We start from the raw sequence: 20,527 nt of genomic DNA, 5'->3' as shown, positions 1-20,527 counted from the left end.
TTTCCCTTTTTAGACCAGAAAATTATTTTTTACGAAAATATTGGAAATTCAATTTTTTTTTTTATTTACCGTAAAATATTGCGATACAACGGAAATGACGCAAGATCGGATTAAAAAAAAAAAATCTGACATGCACTGAAGGAGCGAAATGAGTTTTGCAGTGTATCCTATACAATCGTAGGAAGTGAGGTTTCTCACCCCAGTCGGTTGGTTCTGCAGTATTCTTGTGGCTTCCTTGTAGCTGAGGCTCAACAGTAACCACACAGGATGTGTATATACCACTCGGTCCAAAATACAAAGCTGACGATGGAATGAGTCGTAGCCCGAATCTCTAGCCCCGGCGAGGTTAGTACAGATCCTGGAGTGAGGCGAAGCCTGCATGAAGAGACCTCCCACTTCTTCACCCAGCCTGAAGACCAGGAAACACATTATTATAGACAGATGTGGGGAGATACTGCAAATGTATTATACGTATATTGTATGTACGTTTCCACATAATTTTTGAAGAGTCTTCACAACGACAAGAAAGTTTTCATTATACATGAGGTCCTCGAAATCCAATCCTACGACACAACGTAACTCATGCTAACATAACCTTGCACAAAAATAATACATGATAATAATACACGAACTTTAGCGCACAGTAATGTAGTACTTGCAATCGGGCGTTTTTGCGACCCAGGGAATTGACTCATTGGCACAAACCAACAGTGCCAAGAAACTTAATGCAAACCAGATGGTTGATTATTAAGAGTTGTTGCATTCTGAATGTGTACACAAGCTATATTTACCAAAATAAAAAAAATATATATATATATATAAAGAGAGTATATGACCAATGACCCAGGGTTACAAACACCTTTGCGTCTCTGCAAATGTGCCTGACAAAATAAAACTCACCCAAAATTGGTTTCTGCCTTGTGGTCTTTTTTCCTGGACTCGCTCTTTTTCCCCATCTCCTTCTTGAGTGTGCCAATTTCCCAAGCAAAGGAATCGATAAGCTGTGAAGAGAATATATATATATATAATTAAATAACACGGTGATCTGTAGATCTTATGCCCCATTTTGAGTGAGTATTCTCACATTTTCCACATTTTGGGAAAAATGTGACTTCAATATGGAAAAGTAAGGAAGACCAACAGACGAAAACCTACATTTAAGTTGTGGTAGATAAGTAAGGAAGACCAACAGACGAAAACCCACAGTTTACTAAGTTGCGGTAGAATCAGCGTGTAAATAATGGTTCTGACTTAAATTGTTTAAATTTGTGTTACTGTATTGTTAATAGGAACAGCTTTGTTCAGTCAAAGATAATGATTGAAGATAACACCAATGTTATCAGACAAGTGTCTCGCCAAGAATAGTGGCTGTGGTGGATTGGCTATTTCTGTTGCGGTTGATAAGTTGATAAAAACAAAGAGAGTATGTAAGAGTCTCAGTAAGGGAACAGAAAGTTAGCAAAAGCAAAAGTATTGACTATGGAAAAGGTCTCTGTTTACAAACAGAAACTACAGCATTGTTAGGTTCGATGGATGTTTGCAATGCTAACAGTATATATATATAGAGTACATATACATATATACAACTCTTAATAAGTTGTTTTATATATATATACATATATACACATATAAATACATATACAAATACATATATACATATATGAATACATATATACATAAACATATATATATATACACACATATGCATATATATGACCCGGGGGTCACCTGGACCTGAAGGACTTAAATATTAAAAATATTTCTTTCTTATGCCTTAATGTATTTCTCGTGCTCTTTTAAAATGCTATTGCGGGCACAACTGTGACACCAACAGCGTTTCCCGGAAGATCAATAAAGTATTTCTGATTCTGATTCACAGTGTCAGGAAAATATGACACCACTGTAAGGCATTCTCACCACGACCATCCACAGGGATGAACTCCCAGAACCGATTAATCACATGTTACACCAAACTAAAGTAAAAAGCAGGGATTTGGGATATTAGTCTATTCCAAAAAAACAAATCTAAAATAAAAAACAAGTCTATAAACAGAGAGAATGGGTATGTAATACGCATGAAAAACCGTCACTGTGAGAACGGTTTGATTCGAATATTTAAAAGAAAAGGAGATGTGACACAATTTTTAAGGTGGATAGTGTAATTTTTAAGGTGGACAGGGCATTTTTTTTGCATTGTAACAATGTGTTCCACACTACAAAGAGTCTGAGTAACATAAACGTCCTCTAAATAATCTCGTTTCTAGGAACATGAACTACGCTCTCACCCCCCTACGTTGTTTGTGAATACAACTATTGCAGCTTGATCACTTGGTTTCCTTGAGTTTCCTTTGCATTTTTAAACTGCTTGGCATTGGCTCTTCCACTCTTTCATTTCCTGGTTTTCTGTCTAGTTGTGACATCTGTGTGTTGAGCAACATCACATCAGTTTCTGAATCACAGGGAGAAACTATTTAAACGTCAGTTTCTGAATCACAGGGAGAAACTAAACTAAACAGGAATGCATGCATTTGGTCTCAGATTAATCCGGCGATGGAAAAAAAAAAAAAAATCAGATGACTTCATAATAAAATAAAATGCTGATAATTATTCAGATAAATTCCTTTCATCGTTTATTCTTACAACTGCTGCGACCAATGACACCACAGCCAGGGTGACAAATAGGACAGGTTGAAGACTCTATAATTATATAATGACTAAAATCTGTGTTTCCCATTAAACACCACAAGAATGTAATGGTCCGCTACAGTCGACTAGTGGCATAGGTATGGGGAAAATTTCCAAGGAAGCCAAGTCAACTCTGCTTGACCTCCTCACAGACAACGCAGTGCAGTACCATGTTTTCAACACTAATTCATCACATACAGCTTAGAGGGGCACTGTTCTATAGATGTAAAAAAAAAACTCTCAAAAAAATAATAAAATAAAGTACGGTAATTCTAAAAAAAAAAACAGTATTTCTCTAATCTCCCAAGGGCTTGACACTACAGGTTTTGCCATCCACCTACTAACAGTGATGCTGCCTCTCTGACATACACTAGTCTGGAATCAACAGCACCACCCCCCTGTTGTATGACACTACGTGCTGAGCTACAAACCAATGCAGTTACTAGACCTTTTTTGTTAAGTTTCATTTTCCCCACTTACTTGTTTGATTAAGTTGCGCAAGCGTTAAGTAAGGAGAGACACTTTGCTTTTGTTGAATATGTTGTGAATAATGACATTATTGTGCACCAGGACACTGATGCCAATGCAAGATATTTTTTTTCCTTAATCAATTATTATAATATATGTGGCTGTACCTACTTCTACTCATTTTTTGAATAATAATTTCAGCAATTCTGTTGTATTTCTATGAGAAACCACACCATAATAATGTCTAAGGCTAATGACAAAAAAAGGAAACGTACCTTTAAAAAATGGCCCTTCTCCATGCAGAGCTGACTGACAGTCGTGGAAGACATGATGACTGAAACCAACCGTCTGTCTCACTGAATAGCAACGTCTGTAATGGAGTGAACGTACTGTAGTTATGACAAATTAGGTTGAAGAAGAAGTATGGTTTTTCATATCTTTTTTGGGCAGCTAAGGAAATGAGTGCAAAACCACAAAGACACTCTAGACCACAGTGTTGGCGGGACTCTCATTTAGACTTTCAGATGCTAAGAGTATCACAACACGTACAAGTTGATAGTTTTATGCGGCGATACACAAAATTCCTGAAGCACGTCTGTGAAAGTACGAACATTTTGGACGTGTTTCAAGCTCAACCGAAAAACCTGCACAGGCAAGATGAGAACCGGACAACCACCAGTGAGCCTGTATAGGTAGCTACTGCAGCTACTGAATTTATATTTAATATTTAATGAATTACAATTCTTAAAAAAAAAACAGTGTGTTGGTATCTAAAAAAATGAATAGCTGAGATTTTACCAGAAATGTCTTGAAGATGGTGATGGTTAGTTAAGGATGTTAAGGTTTGAAAATAAAAACAGCACAGTGGCTTCACTAACTCTGTGAATAAACCTTCTTGACAATTTTCCATATTTCTATCAGCCTCAAAATAAAACCAGCTAGTTACAGAAAAACCTATCTGTTAACAAATATATCTCCATTATTGATTACAATCATGATTAATCGCGATTATAGATGATTTTTCCCGCAGCTACCTTGGGATTAATCGGTTTAAAAATCGATTCGATTTCGAAGTTTATTGCATGTATGTGTATTTTACGAATAAATACCATATCGAATTCTAAGCTTTTTTAAGCTGTTTTTTTTTTTTTTTTCAAACACTTTTTGTTTGGTTTTCCCATCTACCCTAATGACAGCAAGTCTGTCGAGAGTGGGGGGTTATGTGGTCGACAAAGTCTAGTTTCGACCTTAAAGACCACTGCGTTACCTACACACCACAGACACCTCTTTTGTCAGCACCAGGAGTTGCATTTTCCGGAAACCACAGCAGTACGCAAGAACTTAGGAAACCCCACGCTGTGTACCAAATATTTAGGTTGTGGGTTTGTGGTTTTGGGGCGCGACGTTACAATATAAAATCAGTGTAAACAGACGTGCATAACTCGGGGTTAAAAACATAAACATAAAAAAAAACTACACTCGAGCGAAACCGAGCGCTGACGTCGTTCAACAGAAGGTGGTCAACAACACACAAAAAAACACTTACACTTAGCTGTGTTATTCCCGGTGATTCACAAACACACAAATGTAGCCATATTACAACTTGGTTAGTGCGAAGTACGGGAGAAAACAAAATCACAACAACACAACTTGACTATACAAAGACCGGCTAACTTTTTACAGTACCTTTCATGAAGTTTGTGTTGCTCCAGTTTGGCAGACGACAACACTGCTTCTCCGACAAGGTGTTGTTAAGGTTGTAAACGCCGCCATGTTGACGTAACCTCGGGGTTTTTAATGTTGGCGTTAGGTCGATTAGTATTTCTTTAAAAAAAAAGTTAGCGCCGGCTCAGGTCAGTTCTATCCACTGTCTGCTAGAGGCCATTAGCTGTTGCTTTATGGTCTGTCAAGACGCTTGACTGAAAACACGAAGTCACCCTAGGCTTTTCAAAATAAAATAAACAACGCGTAAAAAAAAGTGACGGCGTCATCTTGCTGTAGGCATGAGCTAACGAATTAAAGCCCAAACGAAAAAGTGACGGCGTCATCTTGCTGTAGGCAAGAGCTAACGAATTAAAACCCAATCGAAAGATTCCCGCTGAAGTCAGCGGTGAATTAGTGTATTTATAATTAGAAAACTTCTTCCTCAACTGTGTGGAGAGTGTGTGCTGCCCAGTCTTCCGCCCGAGTAAACAACGGACACTTACTAAATGCAAAAAAAACAGTCGAAAATAGAGGATAACGATAACGGGAATAGTAAGTGGAAATCGTGTGCTTGACAGTCTGAGCATGGAAGAATCCGATGCAAACAGTGACCTCGAATAGACGTTCAGCTGTTGCAGTAACAACAGCAGCAAACCGACACAAAATACTAACAGGAAAATATAATAAACGTCAGGGAAAAAAAATATTCGTCACATAGTTGTGAGTTTCTGTATGGAGAGGTGTATGTTTTAGAAATTGCTCCATCCAACTAGGGTCTTGTTAGTGGGGAGAACCCCGCTGTCTCTGCAGTGTGTTGTGGTGAAGATGGGGTGTTATGGAAGACGAGAAGCAGTGTGTGTTCACTAATCCTCCGTTCTTCAATGGCTCCTCAAGGCGCCATTTGAAGCTCCATTTAGTATTTCTCAAATCACACCGGAGAAGAAAGTGGATTACAAACAGACAATAAGTAGCGGTACAATACGATAAAAAAAAAAAAAAAATAACCGAACCGATAAAAAAACCCGATAAACATTAAATGGACGTGGAATGATAGACATGTGGTTTAAGCAGTTAATATTGCATGTGAAGTGTGGCAATTACTGAAAGAACTGAATACTTAATTATTAATTAATATGAACTATTAATTATAAATGTAAGTAGTAATCATAAATAAATATTTCTGATAATTGTTGGTAATAATTGTTGGTAATAATTTATTGTGTAGTGGTGGGTGTTAATTGTTGAAATAAAAAATAAAAATAAATGTAGTATTGTAGTTTATTGATCAGCAATTTTAGTGATTATGAACAATTATCAGTATTTGTTTGAACTGTTCTCTCGCCACAGAAATAAATTCAACTACCTAGAAAACAAAAAAACAAACAAACAAAATGATAGTAATTTGCTCACATTGATGGATAGAAATTGGGGTGAAGTAATTGTTGGTACAGGAGGAGGAGGAGAAGAAGAAGGAGAAGAAGGAGGAGGAAGAGAAGAAAATGAAGACAGAGAAGAATAAGAAGAAGTAGGAGGAGATGAAGAAGAAGGAGAAGACGGAGAAGAAGGAGGAGAAGGAGAATAAGAAGAAGGAGGAGGAAGAGAAGAAGAAAAAAGCTAAAAACAGATGCAGGACAATTGTATTTATTTAGTATAATACTGATTACTATACGCCTATATCGAGTATATGTATTGCAAGGAGTTTTCAACCAGTGAGCAGCAGTTGGTTCTCATGTGCGTGAACTGTGTTCATGCTCTTTGTAGCACAAAGGGACAACTGGTGGTTAAGTTGTTAAAGGATTAGGTTGGTGATGGAGCGACTGTCTGCTCTGGAAACACTGCTGTGTGCTGAGCAAGCAGCAAAAAAATTCCCCCTGCCTCCAGGTGCACCAAAAAGTCAAGTCAACTATTCCTGTGTTGGTTTTTACAAAAGAGGTTTAAAGCATTGAGTTTCTTCCCCACCCCGAGGAGATTAATAAAGAGGTGAAAGACAAATCGGCTTAGTTTTTATTTCCTCAAACACAGAGGGGACTCTAGCAGTAACTAGAGACGACAAGAAGAGCTTTGAGTGTCTTTGAGTATATGCAGGAGCTAATTCATTGGCAGGACTTTTTGTTGATAAACAAAACAAAATACATGAGCAATTACAGATGTAGCCACGTCGAATATACTTGCTTTTTTTGGGACCAGAGATGGATAGGACCCTCCATGGTGGCGTAACCAATCAAAACGATCTGACAACTAACAGTGGGCTTTTTTTTGTGAAACACACTGCATTACCTCTGTTGTCCACGGGGAGGAGCAGTAACTATGTTCCACTCTCCCCAAATTAAGAGCAAAAATATATTAATAAATAAATACAAAAATAAATAAATTATATATATTAGTTTAGGTCGATTATTTTAAAAGAACAAGATGACAATTTGAAACTGTTGTGTAAATTGTATTAGTTTAGGTCGATTATTTTAAAAGTCTGTTGGGTAAATTCATTTGAACTGAAATTGTCGCCACAATACGTTTTGGGAACGATGTTAGTTTCCTAAACAAGTCACAAAAGTGGTAGTGCAGTCCACTTGTGTCTGTTCAGGGAAGATTCTGCTGTGCTGCTATTCATTATTTAGCAGAGTCTTACTGCTACCGTCCCCAGTTCATGGCAGTCAGGTCAGGATTGTTGCTCGGTGGGCTGACACAGTACAATGTACTCCAACTCCTCAGTGGAAGTTCTTGGGTGAGACGATCGATTAAAAAAAAACCTATCATCCTTTCCTTGACCTGAGAACAGCTCAAATTTTCTGAAGGCAGTCTACCAAATATAAATGAACATAAAATTAACACAGTGAATAAAAGCCTCTGTATGGGTGAGTACGTGTCTCACAGTAAGAGACCGAGTACACAGAAACAAATAACCAAACCAAATCCAACAAAGATGCAACAGGCCAGATTGCCAGGTTCTTCAAAGTCGTCATCAGGCGCAGCAGTTTGGAGACTTTTCTGCAGCTCTTGCACAAACTGTGGCGAAACTGGGTTTTCTAGGACAGGCCTCGGCGCGAAGGTCTGTCTGCACTGAGGGCAGCTGTACATCATTTTGTCGCCCTCTGTGTCCCAGTAGGCATTAATGCAGTTCAGGCAGTATATGTGTCCACAAGGAATGGTTGCCGGATTCTTCAGTGGATCCAGACAGATGGAACAGCAGAGGACGTCCTCGTCCAAATCCACTCCCTTTTGCATCATTTGTTTTTACGTTGGTATTTGTAAACATAAATAAGGCTTTTTTTTTTTTGTCAAACGGCTTTATCCAGATTTAAATATAGATCCTTCTCTCCGCTTTCTCTCACTATTCATCTTTCTCGTCACACCTGTTGGTCAGTCAAGCTTCAAAGAAATAAGGCGTTAAGATGTTCAAAGGATTCAAAGGCCTTGAGTTGCACACATTGTACACATACCAATTCAAAGGATTCAAAGGCCTTGAGTTGCTAGCAGATAAGCAAGGACAATTTGACAGCATTGCACACATTGTACACGTACCAGACAATGTCCTTTCAAAGCAGTTGCTTATTTAAGCATTAGAGATAAGGTTTGTCTACCAGCAGAAGATTTAAATTAAACAAAAAGTAACTGAATCTGTCAACATTACTGCAAAAAGCACTTGTTTTGTATATATTCAGAAAAAAATTTGATTCAAGGATTGAAATGCATTTATCTTTAGCTCTTGATGCATTGTTTTTTGTTATGTATACAAACAACAAATGTGAGTAAATAGTATGTGCGTGTATGTGTCACATGTCATCATACAGTAACAAATAAGACAAAAAAAAAGGCATGTGTTCTGTTAAGATATTTTATAAAATTCATTCAAAGCATTTCAAAGCATTCAACTACAAAACGATTGGAAAATCCAACATAAAAATTGCTATCAAAAAGGAACATTTAAAAAAAAAGAAAAAGAAAAAAAGGCATTTATTGTCAACTCGACAGCCACACCCTCTGACTGACATTTAGCATCCCAAAGTCATTTTTCTTCGTTTACTGTTTTTTTTTTTTTTCTATTGCAAAATACAGAAGAGTGACATGTAATTGCACCTGATGAGGAAATTACACTTTACAAAGTACAAAATCATAAAGAGAGACAAAACTCAACAACAACAGATATGAGCCCCACCGATTTCAGGTCAGTATTTAAAGAAGTGCAGACATAGCCCCAAAATATCCAAAGTACGATTGTACGTAAGCAGAGACACGTCATCGTATCAATGCTGGGGCCAGAAACACTCACAACCTCTCACTGAAACTAAGACTTATTGCATTGAGTTTATTCTGATCACGATGAAGGGATCCAAAAAATACCTTCATCGTGATCAGAATAAACTCGATATTAACCTCAATAAGGTTATTCAATGTAAAAAAAAATCATAAAACATTTAACACAAAATAACTGCGCTCAAACGGATTTCTGTAGTAATTGTTTTCATATACTATAGTGTGGTAAAGTGAGCAATACACCAACTAGAGTTTCCAGTCAGGACGGTCTATTTTGATTATCCAGTGTTCACGTGGTTTTTTAGCCACATATCTAATATTAATTTATAGAACCTTATTTTAAAAGAATGAATCGTACCTTTAATGTCGTTACTCATGTATATAACATAGACTGGTGTGGCCTTTGAGCAGTAGCTGTAGTGGGACTGCAATAAAAAGTAAACCGTAATCCATCTTTAAAAAAAATAATAAAGTCCAGTGATGTCAGACTGGAGAGTCCCTTAATCACATCATACAACTCCAACATTCACGCAGCCTTGTTTGCATCCACCTGTGTTTTCCTTTAACGTGTTCACAACGTGTCGTCCTCTCCTCCGCCGAACATGTCGGCAAGTTTTTTGAAGCGCGGCCCCCATTCGCCGAGGTTGTCGTAGTCCTGGTCCCCGCTGCTCGAGGAGTTCAGAGACGAGAGGCTTCCTGCGTCAGAGCCACCACCCTCGTAGTCGAAGACCAGTAAGGAGTCGTAGGGGGGTGCTGTAGGGTCATTATCGGCTGCCTTCAGGTTCTGAAAGATTAGCAAAGAGAACAGTAAGGTGCCATCAATTTTTTTTTTCTTTTTCTATTTTTCTAATTCTACTTAGCACTGGAGAGAATTGAAGTGATGAGAAAAAAAACAAAATACAAAGCCTGACAAAAAGTACAAATTCCAGCAGGATTAAGGAGATTTGGCGGTGACTCACATCATCAATGAAGTTGCCAATTTCATTTGGGTTCGCAGGGCGAGGTCGGTATTGTGGAGCAGGCATAAAATTTGGCATCACATCATTTCTGAACACGTCAGGACGGTTGTCTAGACCCCGGTGAAGAACACTTAAATCGTAGTCCTGAAAAAAAGAAAAAAAAGACAAAATTCTGTTACTAAAGAGACATGACTCTTCAAGACTCGGTTACATCCTTTCTCAAAATCAAGCTAAAACATTATTCATTCTATTTACTTAAATAATTTTTCCCCAAGTTATTTCGAGCTTTCTTCTCTGAATAACCATATAAAATAACCAAATAATTTGAACTGTACACACAAAGCAGTAAAAAGGCGACATTTTCAAGTGTTGCGGGTGACTTTCCCGTAGGTGACCTGCTATGTTAAATTATTTAAAAAATTAACAAATAATTCCTAACAAGTGTCTTCACGTACCTGATCGTCCTCGCCGCCTCCTTCTTCATCATACTTGTAGATGTTGTCTCTGATGTCGTCGTCCTGAAGTAGAGGCTCCTTCTGTTCTCCTCCTCTCCGTCTTGCAAACAGCAGCAGCAGCAGCACCAGCACTGAACAAAAAAAAAAAGACAACTCAGCAAACTAAGCCTTTTCCCAGTACTTCACCAACGCTACACCATTGATATTGATTCATTAGTCTGGCAGACCCATCGACTAATAATAATAATAATAATTTCTGACAAAATGTTTCTGTCTACTAGGCAATTTTACAATAACAGACACTAGACTCACTGAGCAGCAGCAGGATTCCTGCAAGTACTCCCAGAATCATGGGCAGGCTGCTGCCACCTGCAATTCGGCCTTTGCAGACGACCTCTGCGCCAGTGCAGTCACACACTTTGGCCTGGACAGTGTTGTCCTGCTCCATGCCATGATTGTCCGCAACCCTCAGGACAACATTGTATTCTCCGCTTTCTAGCTCCATGTTTAAATTAAGGATGATGCCCGTTCCTGTAACCGAAAGAAAGAATTTTTTTATTTACATTACAGAATCACAGAAAAAGTGATTAGACATGTTTTTTTTTCCCCCAACTGGTAAGATGACATTGTTTTCAAACCAGCACACAAATATATACGTACTTGACTCGTTCATGCGAGCTGTCCAGTTAGTCTTGGTTGTGCCATGTAAAGTGACACTGTACGGAGCTGCAAACCCTGGTCCGTCTTTGTCTGTCACTGAAAGCAAATGCGTAGAAGGCTCTTTGTTGCACACCTGGGGAAAAAAAAATTTTTTTTTGCTGATGAGTGGCTGGTAAACCTCTACAATTATTAATTTGTGTTTGATCATTTTCAACTCACTGAGATCATCCGCTCTTCAATAATAGGTGCATTATCATTGACATCCTCAAGCTTGATGATGAGAGTTCCAGTTCCTGTGGCTGGGACCTCATCTGGGGTGAACATACACACAGTTACATACATACAAACAGTCCACTAGTAAGGTTTATGTACAGTAGAGGTTCAGAGAAAAATCGTGGATGGCACAAAACACTGACATTTCAATCATCAAATACTAGGAAGTAAATAACATTCAGTTAAGTAATATGAGTGAATGCCTAATTTCTGTTAATGGATTTAAAGGGAAAAAGTATTTTTCTAATAAGGGTAGAAAAAAAAAAAAAAGAATTATCTTAAGCAGAAAACAAATCCTAATTGCTAGCTGTGATCAGAAATTACTATGTTTAAAAAATGTCATGTAGCAAAAAAAAGTCAATGCTTGATGTCAAAGTATTTTCTTTAAATGTGTTAAAAAAAAAAAAAAAACATAACAGGTGTGAATAAATAAATACCGCAGTTTCTGACATTAACTGTTCCTGTGCATTCATTCTTCAAAAGAAAGAAGCAAGCATGCCACCTACCATTATCATATGCACCGATCAGCGCTGTGTATTTGTTGTCTTTCACAAAGTGGGATTCACGGTCCATGTCGGTTTTCACTTTGATCAGGCCTGTTTCCTTGGCTACATTCAGCCAGCCAGCAGGGTCACTAATTACTTTGTACCTGCACAGAAACGGGGTAGAGTAGATTAAGGCCCTGTTTGCACGGCAACAATACGACTACAGTAGCCTCTGTTTGCATCGTGAAATCAAAATCAAAATCAAAAAAGTGTAAAGATGCACAGGCAGCAGTAGGGATAACGCTGAGGAGCAGTAATTGTTTGGGAAAAGGTCTGTGCAAATATTTTATTCTATACATTTCTTACGTACATAGGACGTGTTCAAACTTACATGACTGTCTGTTTGCGGGCAGTGTCCGGATCAAAGGCAAGGTACTGCACAATGTCAGCGTCAACCGGAAGGTCTTCAGGCTTTGATATCAACTTCTCGATTGGTTCGAATACTGGAGGTTCATTGACATCCACGACATTCACCACCACGGTGGCTGTGGCAGTAGGCAGCGGAGTAGCAAAAGGAACCTCATTCTCCACTGCAATCAACAGAGTGTGCCTTGTAGTCTTTTCAAAGTCAAGACCCTGGTTGGATTAAAAAAAAAAACAAAGTACAACTCAACACACGACCTTATTCTGAATTACGACAATGTTTATTTTGATCACAGCTATTATTACATGCGAGAATTACACTTCGTAATGTTATGGTCTCCTACTAAGGTCAGCTTCTTACCTTGGCTGTCGTAAGGATCCCTTCTTGTTGACTGCCTCCTGTAGTCACAGAGAACAGACCTCCCGGATCGCCATCAACAATTGTAAACTTAGCATTCCAGGCTGCGGAATGTGGCTCATCACCGTCAGTCACTGACATTTTAACGACCAGAGCGTCCACCTTATTCTCAGATACTGATGTCTCATACTGTCAGATTTAAGAGTGGTTTTAAAATATGACAGGAAAAAATGTTGGACAAAAGAAGGTACGGCTATGGGATATATTTGAAAATTCTACATAAACATAAATACACCATAAATTACACCTCCTATATCTGCTCATGTAAAGTGAAAATCAAACTTTCTGTCTGAGACAGTGAATGGAGAAAGTTACACTATGGCAAATGAACATCCTAAATATATTAAAACAGTGTGAGAGATCAGAAGGTATACTGTGGAAAATGATCCAATTTCACTTAATCTGAAAACTATTATTTAATCGCAAATAATTTTTCTTCAATACATAGTGACAGGCAAACCAATTAATAGTCTTCCACTAGATGGCAGCAGATGCTATAAAACAAAAAAAGAGAATCATAGGTGTTGGAGAAGATCTTTGCGGGTGACATTCTTAAATGACTACGTATTTATGTTACTTAAGTACCGGTATATCAACTTTGCTGCATTAACATCACACAATAGGATGTCACCACCATATGAGACTGTAGCATGTCAGCAGCTTCATTTACATGAAATAGGATTTCCAGTTGTTAGATCTTCACTATTGTCTTACGTTTCCTGATTAATCATTTATTTAAAGTATGGTTCCCATGTAACAAGTATCAAAACCAAATCCATAAACAACTGTATGAGGAACGTTTTAAATGTTAAAGCCCTTACCGTGGCCTGAGTAAAGACTGGAGCATTGTCGTTGCTGTCTGTTACAGTAAGAATAACTTTGGCATTTCCAGACAAACCATCTCCTTCCATGTCTGCTGCCTCCACACTCAGAGTGTACTTTGGATATTTCTGTTGAACACAATTAATGCACATTTGTTAATGGGCTGCAATGCGACTGTCTGAATCTATACTTGCAGTTAGGAGGATTTATTAATGTACCACAAGCAGGTATGGACAAAATGATGTACATCTAATCAATTGGTTCCTAAATTCCCTTACTGTAGGCATGCGCACACACACAGACACACACACACACTCACACCTGTCATACGCATTTTTCTACTGATGCCATCTAATGCAACCACAAAGACTGTAAACAATGCTCACCTGCCACTGTAGCATTTATGGCTGTTGTACCATATATATATATATACATATATATATACATATATATATATATACACACACATATATATATATATATATATATACACATATATATATACATATATACATATATATACATATATACATATATATATATATATATATATATATACACTCTTCAGTTACTATTGAAGGTTCTGATCCACATAAATCATTAATCATAATCAATCAGAAGCCTGTTGTCTTCATGGAGTGTTATGTTTTTCAATACAAAGTTAATTCTTCATTAAATTTAGCTTGCCAGCTTAAGGTGTACAACAAAAGCCTCTCTTTTAAAGTCCATATGATGTTTAAAGGTGAAATATAATTTTGGTATAATGGAATAAAATCCTCACCTCTCGGTCTAGACCACCTGCATTAACTCGAATAGTTCCTGTGATGGGGTTTATCTCAAACAATGGGGAACTGGGAAGTTCTGGATCCTGGCTCAGAATGCGGTATCTGATATCCGAGTTGGCATTGGAGGGCTCATCAATATCAATGGCTGTCACTGTGATCACCTCAAAGCCTGGAAAACATACATTTTAAAGAACATTTCAGAACATTCAACTAACAAATAGTTTCAAACTATTAGTTTTTCCTTTATCCTAAACAAGTTCAACAGTATCCGGTTTCATCAACGTACCCTTATGTGAGGCTTCAGGGACTTGTCCCAGGAAGGTATCTTGAGTGAATTTAGGTTTATTGTCATTTTGGTCAATCACATGCACTACAATGTCCATTGGTTGCTCAGCATCTCCTGAACCATCTGCCACGGCATGGGCTTGAAACTGAACACCACAAGACATACGTTTAAAAATGGTCAATATAAAAAGGACGACTAAAATAAACATGCATTCGTAGCTTTACAATTGCTTACTGGTAACATAACATAACAAAATAGTGAAAAGAGTGCTCACAACTTAAATTTTGCATTATCACCACAACAGGAAGATCGGTGAGGAAAATGGTTACCTACCTTGTACTTTGCGATATGCTCTCTGTCCAGTGGTTGTGTCACATATAAATTACCAGTTTTCCTATCCATTGTGAAAAGGTCCTTAGGAGGCTGGTCTGCTCCTGGACCACTAATACTGTAAAAGACAACCACACTGTCGTCTTTATTTGAACGAATCTGGAAGAACAAAATAAGTAATATTATTACCAAGGTACAGAAAAAGCCACGGTGACAATTTTGACTGTAGCAGTTTTAAAATCAGAGTAAAAAAAAAAAAAAATCCAATCACAGTTCAAATACCAACACAAAACCAATCAAACCACATTAAAAAAAAAATCAGAAATTGGACGAACAAAATTCCAAGGACAGTAGAATTATCATTTTTAATAGTGCTGAACATTAAGTTGCTTTAAATATTGATTTATTATTACAGGTTTCAGATGTTTCTATTTATTTATTTATAATGACCAACCAAAGTCTTCTTAATTTGTGAGATACTGTAAGTAAACAGAAAAATGCAAATGGTAATGGTATTTGACTTTGACTAAATCTTGGACATTATTTCCATGGGTTAATGGGAAATTATAAATACCAATTTACTACTAAAAGATTGGATTAAATTTCAAAGGAAAGGAAAAGTGGAAAAGTGAGCTGTCCTTTGAATATTTTAAAATACAGACTACTGTTTTTCTCACCTGTGATACTTTTAAAGGGTAGGGTCCTCTGTGATTCTCCGGGACACTGAGATCAGGAATAACCCAGTCTCTTTTCCTCCTCCTCAACCCACCATTAGACTTAGGGAAATACAGAACAGGTACGTCTAAGGTGGATGCATCCTAGAAAAACAAGTACATGTTTTAGTGAATACTGTGCAGCAGAGAAAAAGAAACAACAGCTAAAGAACACTTAGCACATAACACAATTTCAATAGGATTTATCTTGACAAATGAATAACAGTTGTTAGGCAGGTACCTGTGTGTTGACGTCAGCTTCAACTTGAGCTGTGGAAGGCTGATCATTTTCCGGTGGACTATTTTCTTGCTCCTGATTTTCCCCACGGTGTTCTTCTGTATGATGTGATATCTTAACTAAAACGCCAATTTTCTGACCAGTCGAGGTCCAGGTGTGAACAACAAGATGCTTGTGTCCTTCATGAAGATGTATGGGCCTCTTAACCTAGACAGTTGAGTAAAAAACAAAAGTGTTAATCTGTAAGAGGTGATAAAAGCTTAAAAATAGTCTCTATGATACAGCTTTGGCCAAATGAAAAAAGCTAATTGATGATGCTAACCAACCATTCCTTCCAGAACAAGTTGGGCAAGAAAAGATATAGAGAATGTGGCTTAATGTTCAAATCAACTGGGATGACGTTTACTTACTGACAAAACGCCGCCATTGCTGACAGCTAAACGAGAATCATTTACGGCAAAGGGGAATAGCTTGCGGTCTGTGCAGTCTTCGAAGACAACTGTAAATGTACAGAAGACAAAGTTCTTGTAGAAAAACAAAAAATAATCTGTTGTACATTAAAGGCTGTCAACATAAAAAAAATTCAAGATAAACCCTAGAGATGTACATCATGATACTATACACGACAGTCACTGATGTGTCGGAGGTAACTGGCCCATCTGTGGGCGTAACCACAAAACATCTAACGTATGTATTTTTTCCCTGCACGCCGCAATCATGTGTGACATCACAACCAATTGCAGCATGGCCAGATCTTGATTACATGATTCACATCCGTGTACTGAAATTTAGCACCGAAAGAAGAGGCATTTGTTGATACTCAGTACTACTAAAGCCTCACTGCGGTGCTGAGAAAGTTCGGTACACAGGGTTTATTATAATAGTTTTTAATAATAATTAAATAGTTTTTACGGGTTTATTTCCAAAACGTTCTGTCAATGGATATATATTGCTTATTTTATTTTATTGTAAAACAGGAAGATAAATAAAAGGACCCAAGTCAATGAGATTGACGGGAATAATTGAGGTATTTTAATTAATTTTAATTTAATTAATTTAGTTTTTTTTTTCATATTTGAGCAGCTGGGCACAAACCCAGCAAGATCCAACACATTTTGTTGTGTGTGTATATGTGCGTGTTTAAGTACAATGACAATAAATGCAATTCTTCTTCTAAAGATTCAGTCTGTGTCCACATCACCCTCTGCTGGATTACATAGTAATTACAGTATTTTAGACAGCCAGCAGCAGATTAAACCAAGTTTCAAAACCACAATGTTGATTTACATTGGATTACAAGCGCAAACATTTCTTTCATTTAAGATGTGAACTCTTAATAATAATATAAAAACCTAAAGCTGCATTTAGTGAAGTGAAACCTATATCAAAAGAGCTAACTGAATTGGTAAGGCATGTAGAGACAAGAGTGTGCAGTTATTCTGACTAGAAAAATGCAGTTCGAACTGTTGGATGTGCAGAGCCTGCAAAACAGGCTTCGGGGCTTTGATTTGTCCTGTAGCTAAGAGGATTGCAAAAACATGCATTGCTACCCGAGATGAAACCAGACGTTTGGACTACACATGCACAATGAAAGCAGCTACAAAGGTGACCATCACCTCAGCTGAGGATTGTATTTATTTAAACTGAAGTTCCTTTGCAGGTGTTTGTCCTCTGGTTTTCTTTGCGTAATAAATATTGAGCGTATAACCCTCTTTTGGTGTGCAGATGGTGCCAACTTTTTCAATTTCTAGATTCAGATTCAGAGTAATAGTATAATAATAGACTGCACCTATTGTCCTCTGATAAATCCTTACATGAAGAAACATTCTCACTATTTAATGTGAAAAAAACCCCCAAAATAAACACAAATAGTGCCACTAATAATGAACACAACATCAGATAATCAATTTAGGACAATATTAAAATGTTAACAAATTGCTTCAAAGGTTTAATAGTATAGTATATACTCTATATAAACTCTATATTAGGGCTCGGTGACACGGTCAATACATTTTCTTTTTATAGCCTAAATGCTAGTAATACATTTAATTTGTATTGAGGGGGTAAACTTCTATATCTTTATTTCTGTAAACAATAGAGTAAAGACGAAAAGTGAACTGTTCCTACCCTTGCCAAGTCTTGTGCCTGGGCGTAGCAGCGTCTTCATAACGCTGAAAGTTAACATATCAGCCTGGAATCCTGGTACACATTCTAAATCCTCAGTAGCTAATGCTACATCCTGGAAGAATGGGGAAAAACATAATTTTAGTATTTACACACATTCATGGTTAAATCAATGCTAAAATGTCAGTGTATATAAATAAAGAGAAAACACTTAAATCATTGTTCACGAGAGCACATAGAAAAACATTTATCAAGCCTCGCGATGTGAATACACTGTTTCAGCGGACATTTCATAATGTGTTCAATAAGGACGCAATGTATCCTATACTTCCGACTTGTGTGTTCAGTGTGCCTTTTTGACATCTAATAAAGGACTTCAATTGGCCCCTAATTGACATTTGGAGTTTAAAAGTAAAATATAACCTTTGTTTCAACAAACATTTTATATTAGTTATGTTTTTTCTTAAAAGAAATGCTGCAGTATTACTGCATCCACACCACATTGGAGCTACATTTTATAGTCATTTATCAAATTGCGACTAGTGCCCTATATTATTGGACATGTTTTTTTTTAGAAATATTATAAAACCATAAAATGAAAATGCACATATTATGAAGGACAAGCTTCAACTGATTAGTTTGAAATAATCTCACAACAAACTATTCTTGTATGTACATAAAACTGCTAACAATCATATCTCATGGGGAAAAAGGCACAGACATGCTAATAAAGTTATTTAAATCTAAAGATTAAAGACCACTTCCTGTTCAAAACCTCTTCCTGTTTTAAAATGATCACTGTCGTGCAGCTGTCTCTAAATGGGCATGTATATGAAACAATGTAAGAATGTGGAGTTTGAAACTGTATATCAAACATAAAATGTTCTCAAGACACACGACTGTAAACTCCTAAATCTGACACGGTCACCTTTTGTTCATTTTTTTCCCAACCTTCGTTTTCATAAAGAGCAAGTGTAGGCTGAGGCACATCCCCAAAACTTATACTGGCAGTGACCAAGTCCTTGGGAATGAAAGATTAAGTCTAAGGAAATCTTTCTACCAAATGTTTTTTGTTTCTTTTCTTTTCTTTTTACAATATACCATTGAGTAATGCGCGAGGTAATGTGTGTGTGATTTGTTCAGATTAAAGAGAATAAAAAATAAGAACAATTTACACTCTTCACTGGTAATTTAATACATGTAAAAATGGAAAATACGACTTAAAAAAAAAAACAAAAACATTTTAACCCAACTTGAACTCTTTTGTCTCCTGCCGCAAGGTGGACGAAAGTGATGTACTACAGCATTGAAAAATGAACTTGAAGGGACCTTCTACCTTATATTCTGATTATATGTAGATTCATATGTTTAAGGTTTGTGTAAAAATAAAACGGCATTAAAAGGCAGACACCGAGTGAAAGCAGGAAACAGGAAAAACGACAAAGTGAGATACCGAGAGATTAACCTGCTGGTGACGACACAGGCTGTAGGGCGAGGCCCGCGAGACGCATTCTTTCTACTTTTTACTCGAAGCGATTTTTTTCAAAAACAGACGCTTTTACTAACACACAAATAATGCCATGGTCGATATCAACAACATTAAACAACTTTTTTGTAAGTTTTCCAGCAGTATAAATAAGTTATAGTCCAAAACATGAAAATGACTTACCTGGAAAAGGGCGAGTAAAATGGCGACAGCAGCGAGCTGTTTCGTCCCCATTTGATAACAACTCCTATTCCTTTAACTCAAATTCAAATAACAAAGAAATACTTAAAAAAAAGAAAAAAGTTTAACGGTAGGTGCTCAGCGAAAAGTCAACAAATCCTCTTAATCCAACTACCAATCTGTCGTTTCAAGCGCTGACTGCTTCAACTTTAGACGTGTCAGCGCAGGTACTTCCACCGTCTGACGTCAGGTCACAGGTGCGCGCCTTCAGTGTTCCTGATATGGTCATATAAGAAGAACACGCCTGCTCCTGCCGGCGCAGACAGAAACCAGCAGTTTCTGTTTCTACTGAGTTAGTCAGTGACTAGTCAACGTCATATGACCTTGGTCCAAGAACACGCAGTGTTCAGTGGAGCTGAAGGAGTCGCAACTTTAACTTTCCCACACATAGATTTAAACAACAACAAACCACTGAAACAGCACAGCACTAGCACCTCTCTCTCTCTCTCTGTGTCTCTCACTCTTGTCTGAAACAGAGAGAGAGAGCGCTAGGAGGAGGTGAGTGGGGGAGTAGACTCCGAGGGTGTTTTTTTTTCAAACAGTAGTTGTGGATTTCAAACATGTAAAATATTGTTGTTGTTTTTTTAAAAAAAAAAAAAAACCTAGAAACGAACCACTAAAATGTAAATAAAGTGAAGACGTTGAACACAAAACAAAGTTTAGGTGGCTGAAAAACTTCAAGTTTCAAGGATGTAAGGCAGCGACAAAAGGACCTCTGT

General features: G+C 37.4%; 2 protein-coding genes across 2 annotated transcripts in view; both read right to left on the bottom strand.

The window, feature by feature from the left end:
- Positions 1-5,138, bottom strand: part of LOC103387734 (ras and Rab interactor 2) — a 25,136-nt gene extending 19,998 nt beyond the window's left edge. The window contains exons 1-4 of the mRNA XM_025060959.1: positions 4,840-5,138; positions 3,429-3,523; positions 901-1,001; positions 199-409 (exon numbers count right to left, since the gene is read on the bottom strand). Coding sequence (XP_024916727.1) covers positions 199-409; positions 901-1,001; positions 3,429-3,482 — 366 coding nt within the window. The 5' untranslated portion in view covers positions 3,483-3,523; positions 4,840-5,138. The remainder of the gene's footprint in view (positions 1-198; positions 410-900; positions 1,002-3,428; positions 3,524-4,839) is intronic.
- Positions 5,139-8,678: 3,540 nt separating this feature from the next.
- LOC103387719 (B-cadherin) lies at positions 8,679-20,178 on the bottom strand. Its single transcript, XM_008322477.3, has 18 exons — positions 19,752-20,178; positions 18,086-18,197; positions 16,369-16,457; positions 15,962-16,165; positions 15,685-15,825; positions 15,011-15,166; positions 14,678-14,822; positions 14,388-14,560; positions 13,606-13,734; positions 12,728-12,913; positions 12,335-12,579; positions 11,965-12,107; positions 11,405-11,496; positions 11,186-11,318; positions 10,838-11,056; positions 10,526-10,656; positions 10,071-10,214; positions 8,679-9,895 (listed from the first exon to the last, which is right to left on the bottom strand). The coding sequence occupies exons 1-18, from the start codon at positions 19,800-19,802 to the stop codon at positions 9,683-9,685; spliced, it is 2,706 nt and encodes a 901-aa protein (XP_008320699.1). The 5' UTR covers positions 19,803-20,178; the 3' UTR covers positions 8,679-9,682.
- Between the last annotated feature and the right edge of the window lie 349 nt (positions 20,179-20,527).

Source organism: Cynoglossus semilaevis, chromosome 12 (assembly GCF_000523025.1).
Source record: "Cynoglossus semilaevis isolate Cse_v1.0 chromosome 12, Cse_v1.0, whole genome shotgun sequence".
Classification (NCBI taxonomy): domain Eukaryota; kingdom Metazoa; phylum Chordata; class Actinopteri; order Pleuronectiformes; family Cynoglossidae; genus Cynoglossus; species Cynoglossus semilaevis.
Note: the sequence above shows the minus strand (reverse complement) of the source record. Positions and strands in the feature narration are given on the sequence as shown.

What these genes read in the sequence shown, in the direction of transcription:
- LOC103387719 (XM_008322477.3), bottom strand. Translation starts at nt 19,802, where the DNA reads ATGGGGACGAAACAGCTCGCTGCTGTCGCCATTTTACTCGCCCTTTTC. An exon ending in AAGCTGACGTCAACACACAG is followed by an intron (nt 15,826 to 15,961) that starts GTACCTGCCTAA and finishes TTGTTTTTCTAG; the next exon opens with GATGCATCCACCTTAGACGT. An exon ending in GCCCGCAAACAGACAGTCAT is followed by an intron (nt 12,108 to 12,334) that starts GTAAGTTTGAAC and finishes GTTTCTGTGCAG; the next exon opens with GTACAAAGTAATTAGTGACC.